The sequence below is a fragment of the Chenopodium quinoa genome, unplaced genomic scaffold (genome assembly GCF_001683475.1).
Source record: "Chenopodium quinoa cultivar QQ74 unplaced genomic scaffold, ASM168347v1, whole genome shotgun sequence".
Taxonomy (NCBI): Eukaryota; Viridiplantae; Streptophyta; class Magnoliopsida; order Caryophyllales; family Amaranthaceae; genus Chenopodium; species Chenopodium quinoa.
This window is the reverse complement of record NW_018743021.1, coordinates 40,313-52,000: the sequence shown is the minus strand read 5'-3', so window position 1 is coordinate 52,000 and position 11,688 is coordinate 40,313. Positions and strand designations below refer to the sequence as shown.

At 35.8% G+C, this 11,688-nt stretch overlaps 1 protein-coding gene across 1 annotated transcript; it reads right to left on the bottom strand.

The window, feature by feature from the left end:
- Positions 1-1,365: 1,365 nt before the first annotated feature.
- Positions 1,366-7,993, bottom strand: LOC110730073 (V-type proton ATPase subunit B 2). The gene is made up of 15 exons (XM_021909841.1): positions 7,878-7,993; positions 7,537-7,595; positions 6,681-6,736; positions 6,442-6,540; positions 6,197-6,256; positions 5,354-5,465; positions 5,044-5,252; positions 4,510-4,641; positions 4,269-4,406; positions 2,823-2,973; positions 2,652-2,734; positions 2,424-2,471; positions 2,263-2,316; positions 2,085-2,168; positions 1,366-1,993 (listed from the first exon to the last, which is right to left on the bottom strand). Exons 2-15 carry the CDS (start codon positions 7,580-7,582, stop codon positions 1,808-1,810), a joined length of 1,458 nt encoding a protein of 485 aa, XP_021765533.1. The 5' UTR covers positions 7,583-7,595; positions 7,878-7,993; the 3' UTR covers positions 1,366-1,807.
- Positions 7,994-11,688: the final 3,695 nt, after the last annotated feature.

Sequence of the window (11,688 nt, the reverse complement as noted above, 5' to 3'; positions counted from 1 at the left end):
TATGGCCCAAACCCATGTGTCATCGTGGCAGTCTTACGTGCCTAAGCAACATTGCATTGATTACCATGTTTTGTCGTGCCAGGCCCGGCCATATCGTGCCTTATCGTGCTTGTCTCAAATAAAAGCGACCCAAGCCCGATCCATGGCTCACTTGCACAGTACCGGCGTACCGTGCTGTGCTTTTTTTTCGTGTTGGGTTGTGCCGGGTTTCGGGCCTGCCCAACCCATTTTAAGAGATGACGGGAGCATTATTACACTGTATGATACAGTATAGAAATGAAAATCTGATTCAAGGGACTAGGAGTGATTTAGTTTGACGATTTGCTCTCTGTTTCTTTTCTTTACATTTTGTTATTGACACTAAGGGTCTGATCTAATAGACTGAAATCAGCTGAACTGAACTGAACTAAACTGAAAATAAACGTATGAGAACAGACCCTAAGTTCGTTCACCTATTAAAGATACCATGTAATTTAATCTCTATAATGGGTGTGCTTGCACAACAATTCATTTTACGAAGTACTCCCTCTGTCCCTAAATTTCATTCCTGTTTTCCTCTATTATGTGAGGAATAAATGTTAGAAATAGGAATGTAATTTAATGATGGAGGAAGTATAATTTATCACCAATATCAAGAACAACTAAAGTTTTTCCCTTACAAACTAATTAAAAGTTAGTGTTATTACATCCTATTCCTGTTAATTAATTTATATTAGTGCTCTGATTTTTGAAAAAAACAAAAAGTAATTTATTTGTAGCATTCAAATGATAAATCATGTGAAATGAGTGAAGTTAGAATTATTCAGCAAAACAAGGTGAATAATAATTTATTTTCTTTACAGGAAGTGACAATTTTTTTTTTTTTTGTTTTGATACTAGTCAGAATTTATCTTTTCAAATATTCCCTGTCCTGGAATTTGTTTTTCTTATATTTATTCTAGGTGAAGTACAAACTAAAGGATCAATATAATTTCATTTTCAATTGTATTCATCGTGTTCTGTATTGTTAGCCTGTCCAACTATTATCCCTTGAAATTAGTACCTGAGTTTTGTCAATGGTCTAAAACATATGAACATTGTTGAAAACAGCGTCCAATATACGAAGAATCTCATCCACTGTATGCTCGTTGCTCAGGCTGTGTCCTCTACCCAAACCACTGCACGACATATTCAGTCGGTAAACCTCACACGCTGCACAAAGAGCACCACCACTATACCTGAGGTACCTCATTAAAGTATATCGAGGTAGCTGTGTTGCGCCATTAAAACCATTTTCCTATCGACAATGTTTATAAGCACAAATATTTATACTACGTATATGAAATACTAAAACAATTTACTGATAAGATAAAGCATAGCTGGGTGTAAAAAAATGTGAAACAGTCGATTATTTGGCATTCTTAAAACAAAGAGACCAAAAAATTATTGTGCAATGCTCCCAATAAATAACCGAGCTACGAAGTTTATAAATAAAATACATGCTCAAGAAAGCAGTGCAAACAAGTGCCGAGGATTCCTGCTCTCTAAATCCACCCTCTCAAGCCTTAAATAGTAGTACAAGAAATTGCGGATAATTGTCAAAATCACAAATACAGCTGCTTCTTGTTTTCCCTTGACAATCTACATGGTCCCTCACACTAAAAGAATATCTTAATGTACACACCAACTAACCAAAGAACCCCAATTTTAGAGGACCTGAAAACGATGGGAACCTTTATTGAAGCCAGAAGACTGATAAACAGCAATGAAGAACGAATTGAAAATGCCGAATGTGACAAGGACACTGGTGTACTGAGTCATTTGTCGATTAATTTGAAGCGTCCCGACTGTAGTACTGGTCGAGGGTCTTTGCTGGGATACGGTGGAGAAGCTCACGGGGGAAGATCCTAAGGAGCGTCCATGCTAGATCAAGTGACTGGAAGATGGTACGGGTGTCATATGCTCCTTGGGCCACAAACTTCCTCTCAAATTTGTCCAAAAATTCCAAGTATAGCTGAACAATTAAAAAGAAAAGTAATTGGTTAACTTGTGAAATTTATGTTTATAACCCGGGAACATCTGCAGTAAAAGGAAGCAAAAAATACCAAATCTTCTGAAGAAAGAGCTTCCTCTCCAACCACAGCTTTCATGGCTTGTACATCCTTACCAATGGCATAATTTGCATATAGCTGAAAACACAGAAACAGGACACATTACAAATATTACTCAAATCAAGGCTCGGAAACAAGTCAAATAAACACGAAAACATGTATGCTGGCAGACCTGGTTGGAGACATCAGAGTGATCCCTGCGAGTCATGCCTTCACCAATAGCACTCTGTACTCAGAGTCACAGGTAAAAGTCAGCCATAGTTTAAAAAAAATATGACATGAATTAACATTCTAGAAGCACTAAAATTTGATCAACTGCTCGACAGGATATACCTTCATAAGACGAGAAAGTGAGGGGAGGACATTGATTGGTGGGTAAATCTGTAAGAGAAAAAAATTCAGTCAACATAACATCTAGACACTTTTCCCACCAATAATTTCTCTACATTTAAAAAAATTCAGTCATGTGCATACTTCACAAAAGTACAATTGAAGACATAACACATGAAATTATGAAAACTAAAGGCTTCATATAGTTCAAGAGCCAAAATCGATACTCACCTGACGATTGTGTAGCTGCCTGTCGATATAGATTTGCCCCTCAGTAATATACCCCGTAAGATCAGGAGTTGGGTGAGTAATATCTAAATTAGAGAAGACAGCAAAAGGTGTTAGTAAAAGTAGGATTAGAAGAATAAAACAGGCATGATAGAGTCTAAAATAAATTATTACCGTCATTAGGCATAGTTAAAATTGGAATCTGAGTGATAGAGCCTGATCGCCCTTCAATACGTCCAGCACGCTCATAGATGGTGGCCAGATCAGTGTACATATAACCTGGATAACCACGTCTTCCAGGCACTTCTTCACGGGCAGCAGATACCTGAAGAATAAATTAAATCAAAAATCAAGATGCTGGAGCACAACAATGCCCTCGATACTGCAGTTCAAGAAACACGAGTTCATAAGATAGTTTTTAGCTAAGGGGCAATGCAAGCTCACCCCAGAAACTGCAGCATATTTACATCTAAAAGAGTTTTCCATATTTCATTTCCAGATCCTAGACTAAACTCAAAATAAAAGCAACTTAGAACAAAGAGCACCCAGAGTAGATGCTTCCCTACACTGCTATAAGCAGTCGACATGAATGAGAATTGACCGCTTAAGACTACTTGAGAGGTTTCAACAGACCTTAATTAACAAGAAAAAATGTACAGAAATGACATAGCATAAGATGTATTGCTGATGTGTTACAGCTGATCGTATAAATATCTTAGCTGTAAACTATCAGAACCACGAGTATATATTCAAAAAAGCCCATACACGATAAGAAACCAAAAAAGTTTTTGCAAAGATTGACTGCATTATTCCGAACAAGGTTAACATTCATGAAATATTATGTTCAATTAGATGGCTAAAATACAGTATAAGTTGAATTAATCTACTAAATATGCTCAACCATTAGCATTAGGCATTTGAGAGCATATAGTTCCCTGGGCAATATGAAGCTTCATTATAAAAATTAACCATGTTGTAAGAAAAATAGTTTCTTTTCAGTCCAGGAAAGAGACAGAATCTCCATGAACCAAAGTCTGAACAACTTCAAATACAGAACAGAGCAACAATTATTCAGCAGAAGTGCTGAGAATTAAAAAATAATAATAAAAAGCCACAACAATAAGACTATTATTTAGACTTGATGATAGCAAAACTTACAAGCAACTCTTTCTGTGGATTATTAATTCAGTTAATATTAGACCTTGTATTGAACCTTGAAAGCCTCAACAATAGCAGACTGAATAGAATTCATCAAAATCATTTTCTCAAGCTAAATGCCTTTTTAATTTCAATTTTATAATAGATAAAACACTACCATTAAGCTTTTAACCCATTGTTACACTAAGAAGTACAAATCAGTAGCTGCCACCTCACAGCCTCAGGCACACTATCAGCTAGGTGTGATCATTAAATAGTATGAGTTGGGCAAATTGAAGATCATAAAATAGTATGAGTTGGAAAAACTGAAGATCATTGCACTTATTAAATCTTTGCCTAAAAAAGCTATATATTATAGCCAAACTCCTAAACTCTTCGGCTGTCCAAAGCTCTCATCACGATTAAATCCTCATCAAATTTGCATCTTACAGTAAATCATCAATTATGATGACAAAATTTTACCTCACGAAGTGCATCTGCGTAAGAACTCATATCAGTCAGGATAACAAGCACATGCTTTCCACATTCATATGCCAGGTATTCTGCAGTTGTGAGGGCAATACGAGGAGTAATGATACGCTCAATAGTAGGGTCATTGGCCTGAGAAGAAATTTGAAAAGAATCAGAAACTGACTCAACATAGAGCAGAAGCCACAACCAGAGAGAAATTAACACTAAGCAACAGCCATAGAGAAGGAAATACCAGATTTAAAAAGAGAGTAACTCTCTCCATAGATCCATTCTCCTCAAAATCACGCTTAAAGAATTGAGCAGTTTCCATGTTAACTCCCATAGCTGCAAATACAATGGCAAAGTTGTCCTCTTCACCACCACCCTGCATAGTGTACAGGCAAATCCTCATATAAGTATGCAAGACAAGTTTGAGATTAAAGAAAACAAAAAGAAATATTACTACTTTTATAGATATTATTAATTGTGAAAGAAAAATAACACCCCCCCTTCCCCCCGCCCCAATCTTTCCCCCAAACAGGCTGGAAAGACGGAGGAAAAGATAACAAAAGCACATGAATATATTGATTAAATTAAAATTTTAAAAAAAAAAAAAAAAAAAAAAAAAAAAAAAAAAAAAAACTAACACTTGCACCACCAAAATAAGCCCCAGATTAGGAATGAGGGAATCATATACAAATGAAAAAAAATAGCATTTAAAATATGGTTCAGTTGTTAAATTGAGAAAAGCAAGTAGATCTTTTGCAGGCCAGTAATGTGCTCATACCTCCAAAAGGTTGTCAGACTTCTCTAACCGCTTCACCAGACCAGCCTGGCGACAAATCTGTGCAGCAATTTCATTGTGAGGAAGACCAGCAGCAGAAAAAAGAGGGATCTTTTGTCCTCTAGCAATAGAGTTCATGACATCAATAGTGGAAATGCCAGTCTGAATCATTTCTTCTGGATAAGTTCTTTCACTGGGGTTGATTGAACTCCCTGGGAACAAGACAAGAAGGAAGGTTTCCAACTTCATCAGAAAAAAATTGCAACTACGAATAAGTTCAACTAACAACGTAACAAGTCTCAAAGCTACATACCAGAGATATCCAAGTAGGCCTCAGGGAGAATAGGAGGGCCATTGTCGATGGGTTTACCAGATCCATTAAAAATACGCCCAAGCATATCCTGGGAGACAGGAGTTTTCAAAACCTGCCCACGATGAAAAGATGGTAAGTGTGCAATCGATTGAGCTTTAACCAAGCAGTCAAAGACTGCTAAATGGTTTGTATCAGAAGACCCACAAAGTTAAAAGAAAATCCATTTAAGAAGCTTCCTATAGGTACAAGCAGTAATTGTAATGAATCCCAAATAAGATAAGAAAAAGAGACATACAGCAACAAAAATCAGGAAGAGGAGGAGGGGGGGGGGGGTAAAGAGTAAAGGAATATGCAAGAAACAAAATATAATCACTTGGGGCCAATGTCTCATGAAAATCCTTTAGGTACTAGCAGATATTTCATTCTGAAGATTTTTTTTGAGAGAGAAGCACTTTAGCATCACATAACTTCCCTTAAATACTGAGCCATTGAACTGGAGCTTCCCGAGCATTATATTTTAATTAGCAGAATTTAAGACCACCAATACCCAAATCATTAGAACACTAAGTTCAAACAAAGCAAGAAAAAAGAAGAGCATAGAGACACAGCAAAAAGATGAGTTATGTTTAAAAACTACATAGTCATCAACCATATTTATATAACTAGCAATTAATAAATAACACACATTGAAGATATAGATAAAACTTGAAAACACTGAGAATCCACTCTTCATAAAATACAAAGAATCTAATCTAACAATATTCATGCAATCAACCATTAAGTGCTATAGCTTGTGTTGCTAGTCTTGTAACTGAAAATCACAGATAGTCTGAGTCTCCTTACCTCACCAGTGAACTGCACGGTAGTATATTTGTTGTCAATTCCAGATGTTCCTTCAAACACCTGTCAGAAATATAAATCAGACTGCCTGAGTAAATTTCCTTTCATAAGACAAAAACTGCTCAAAATTCTCCCATTTGTAGAAGCATTGACTGATAGTACTAGGATTAGTGACAGCAGGTCAGAAAAAACTAGTGTCACAAAATGTAAAAGATAAACAAACAGTTCAAAATTCAAACTTTAAGTACCTGAACTACAGCCTTCTCACCATCAACTTCCAAAACTTGACCTCTGCGAGTTGATCCGTCTCCCAAACGAATATTCACGATTTCTTGAAATTTAGGTCCCTGTCGCAAATAGGCATACAATTCATTAAAATTGTAAATTTAGCAGTAAACTAAGTAAAATTTATCCAGATAGATATAAATTGGGACAAAAAAAAAAAAACAAAAAAAAAACAAAAAAAAAAAAAAGACACCAGACTTACCTTAACCTTCTCCAGAATAACTAGTGGCCCTGCCACTCCTGAGACTGTTCTGTACTCTGCAGAAATTAAAAATGTAACTTAGTAATTCGATAACAGAATTGGCTATCAACATCACACGGTTCATTCTCTCCCTTTTCCACAAATCACACACAACATAATACTAAGTAATAAATAGATCATGCCATGATCATACAACCACCCGTACAGGTCATAACCAACATGATTAACTACTCCTTATACTCTCCAAAGCCTCATAATCATGGATACGACACTGCCCCAAGACATTCCATATTCAATAACAGCACAATAAACTACTGATACTAGCCTCATCAGATCATCAGGCCCCTCAATGTGCAAGTTCGAATGAGGGTCATCCAAGTACCACAAATTGATTGATTCACAGAGAGCAAGCCGAACATTGACCGGCAATTGAGATTTCAATCATATACCTCACTACTCAAAGTCAACTATCTAATTTTCTACTATATGATCAACTTTTGCCTGCCATCCCCAAAAAGGTAAATGATTTAACTTTTTCGAATACAACATCATTCCTATCAATGAACGTCCAACACCACGCCCCGAGGGCAACTACATCAAACTAAAGCGGCTCGTTTCTAAACCATTAAACCATAGATTGTTATCACCTACTTCAAAGGCAGGCCATTCTACAATAGATCAAGTAAATGTGAAACAACAAATCTATCTTCTCCAACACCTTGAAACATTTTCTTACATTAATACAAAACGATCTTCCTATAACAGATGCTAAAATTTAAATCAAAATCAAAAAATTGATCAATTCAGTTGACATTCAACAAATAAATGAATCACAATGCAAATGAAGAACACTTACCCATTCCAACCTCCAGGTTTCCATCCTCAACATCCAGAGCACCCATTATCGATCAAAAACTGAACAAAAATCAAACAAAATCCGTAAATACAACTGAAACTCAAACAAACACATTAAAAATCACAAAAAATTAGGGCAAAATTAAAATCAGTAGGAATTCAAATCAGGACCAATCGAAAATCGATCAATCAACCAAGCAACCGATGAAAATTCTAGAAATTGAATCAATCAATAAATTAGAAGAATCAATCAAAAATTAAACTCAAATTCGAAATTATTGTGAAATTTCAGTGATTCATAAGAAAAATAATTAGGGTATAGATCTGCGAAAGGAGGATTACCTGCGATCGCGAAGATGTGATGAGGAGAAGAGGATAGCGAAGATGAAGAGGAGAGAGAAAGAAGAGAGAGAGACACGAGAAAAGGTAAAAGATTTTAAGATCTCACAACACTCTTCAAATTATAATGTTGGCCCCAAAAAAAAATCAATCATTTAATCAGTAATTATTTTTTTTTTAAAGGAGTAATTTTATTTATGGTCCAAAATAAATATAATATGGTTGTGTTAATATTGATCAGGTAAAAACCAACAATAAAGAAAAACGAGATCTACTGTTAATGAGATCATCTTTTTATAAACTATATATTGTCTTATATATATGCTGCCCTTTTTTTTATTATTATTCAACAAATAAACGAGTTAATCATAATCATAATCAATCAATTGTCTTATACTTCGTATATAATCCTCCCTCCCCTTCTTTTCCTTCCTCTAATGTTATTCAAACACACTCTGTAAGTGATAAATGAAATGGAAATTCTTAACAAGGAGTCAAGATGCATCTTACTTTATCACGAGATTCATGATATGTTTAGTTAAACATATATTGCTTATACACTTATTTACAAGATTATAAATTATGAACAGTTCTTTACATAAATTTGCTTTTACTCGTGTTTTCTACTATGAAAATATGTGTCAGTAATTAGGGAAGTTTACGCTAAACAAAATGCTGGATTGAAGGTACTTTACTTCTTGCATTAAATAGGAGGTTTATATGCTTTAATTAAGGTGGTTCAAGATGTACTTGTTACGAAAATCATATCGTTTATAGATCAAGTACTCTGTAACTATTTGTTTATGTACTGCTTTGAATATGCATATAGAACATGATCATGTCATGTGGATAAGATTGAAAATGGTGTGTATTGAGATGGGTTTTCGCCATTATAGCAACAACCATTAATCAATGTTGTTTGAAGGAAGTAACTTGTAAAGTTCTAATTTACTATCTTTGTTTAATTTTGAAAGATTATTTTATTAGGAAAAAAAAACAATAAAAATTATTAAAGTTATTTTAGTTGTGAATTTAACCTAAATAACCATTTAATTTTAATAGTCGTTTAATGATGTCTTGCTACCTATCAAATATTTGATTCACCTAGTGCCATCTTCATATGGTGTACGACTAGAGCTGTCAATTCGGGTAAATGGGTCGGGTTTGAGTCGGGTTAGTGTGGGTCGGGTCATCTCGGATCGGGTCAGTACGGGTTAATGTCGGGACCTATGCGGGTCGGGTTCGGGTTGGGTCATGCTTGAGTCGGGTCACGTCGGGTCATACATCTTATCGGGTTTGGGTCGGGTTTAGGTCGGGTCAATAAAAGGTCGGGTTACATTCGGGTCGGGTGAAAAACAGGTCGGGTTACATTCGGATTTTTACGGGTTTAAACGAGGTAGGGTCCTGTTCGGGTTCGAGTCGGGTTCGGTTCAAGTCAATTATTTGCGGGTTATAATCAGGTCGGGTCATTATCGGGTTCGAGTCAAGTCAATAATTTGCGGGTTATAATCACGTCAGGTCATTTCCTAGTCGGATTATTCTCGGGTTCGAGTCAGGTTCGGTTCAAGTCAATAATTTTTTTTTTTAATTTTTTTTTAAAGCTCCAAATCAAATTGCATAATTTAAAACATTTTAAAAAATATTAAAATAAACAAGTGAATACTAAAATTTGAAAAAAAGGATCAATAAAAGGATTATAAGTTTTTTTTTTTTTTTGGTGTACAGAGAGCCACAAGGGCGGGGGGTGAGAATCGATCCCAGGTCTTCCTGGAACCGGGAGAGAAGCTCTAACCACTATAAGCAGTTATATGGAAGTTTATTTTGAAGATAAATTTAGAAAAAAAAAATCATTTGGCTGATTTAATTAGACAAAATCACTATCATCGATTCACCTCACTCACCTCATATAGCCTCAAATACGTTTAAATTCGAGTTAGTAATAGGTCGAGTTTAAATTCGAGTTAGTAATAAGTCGAGTTTAAATTCGGGTCGGGGCAATAACAAGTCGGGTTGAATTTGGGTCGAATCAATAACAAGTCGGGTTGATTTCGGGTCGGGTTTGTAACAGGTCGGGTTTAAATTCGAGTCGGGTTAGGAACGGGTCGGGTTGACCTCGGGTCGGGTTAGTAACAGGTCGGGTTGAATTCGGGTTTTGACGGGTTAAATCGGGTTTGGGTCATTCTCGGGTTCGAGTCGGGTTCTGTTCAGGTCAATAATTTACGGGTCACATTCGGGTCAGGTCCTCTCTAGGTCGGGTTATGGTCGGGTTCGGGTCTCAAATACTCGGGTCTAGGGTTGGTTTCAGGTCGGGTTCGGGTCACCATTTTTTTCGGGTTCAGACGGGTTAGGGTCGATATTTCGGGTCGGGTCAGTTTTTGACAGCTCTATGTACGATTGTACGGCGAGTAGAGCCGTCTTTCACATAATTAAGCCACGCATGACAGTAAGCATTGCTGAGCATAGTTAACCAAAAACCATCCATTAGATGAGTCTTTGGAGGAAGTATAAATGGAGTGTTGTGAGACAAATGTAAATGTCTCACAACCATTAAAATAACATAAAAGTAAAAAAGAAGAGAGAGAAAGGAGTAGAGAGATAGGAAGAGTGAAAAAAGTGGTGTGGGCCCCACTAAAAATTTTCATAAATGATTTCACGTGCAAAAAGGATAAAAAAAATTGGGACCACAACTACTGAGAATATATTTTGTACCACTGGGGGTTTTTATAAGTACCACTAAAACCGCATTGAGTACCACTGAGAGTGTATTTTGTACCACTGAGCTCTAATTGTATTATTTGACAGTCTAATTAGACATTTGAACCTTTTTTTAAATACCACTAAAATTATATTTTGTACCACTGAGAGTGTATTTTGTACCATTGAATCTAAAAGGGCAAAATTTAAATCCTGCATAAAATGACCAATTTACCCCTGCAAGACACTTCTACATCTCTCTCAACCCTCCGTTTATATAACCTCGAGACTTTGAGACCACTACTTATTTGACTCATTATCCATGTGTCAGTCAATTAAATTACTATGTGGTCCTTGGAGTCTTTTGTTATTATCAAAGACGAAGCTTCAGTGTCCCTTCGGATCTTGGCCCAAATAGTAACAGTACAAAAACCAAACCCGGCCCGTCACATTGCTGCCCCTTTTTTTTAACCTTCTTGGGCTCAATAAAACAAGCTTGCTTACCATTAGAGAGACAATTATACTTTGGATCTTGATTTTAAAAATTGACCAAAAGAAGTTACTTCATCCGTTTCTTTTTAGTTGACATGTTTTTTTAGTCAAGTTTGCCAAGCACAACTTCAACCATTCATATCTTTAATTACAGATAAGAAAAAATTATAAAAAGTTGATATTTTGAAAATATTTATCGTGACGAATCTAACAAGATCTCACATGACTATATTTTTCATTATGTATAAAGCACAAAACATGGTCAAAGGGAAGTGTGTGAATACTGCTAAAGTCAAAACGTGTCAACTAAAAAAAACAAAGGTAGTATATTTTTAAAGTTCGGTTACCATTTAAATTTGTTACATACGAATTAGGGCATGTTCTCATACGTTTATTTTTAGTTCAGTTCAGTTCAGCTCTTAATTTCCTTCTCTTATAAAATATTCATTTCATTTCATTTCAGTTCAGTTCAGTTCAGCTCAGCTCAGCTCAGCTCAGTTCAGGTTCAGCTCAGTTCAGTTCAGTTCAGTTCAGTTCACTTCACTTCAGTTGAGTTCAGTCTATGAGAACATGCCCTTACTTTATATTTTGTTCCATACAAATCGTGATGATACTCTGTATATCTAAA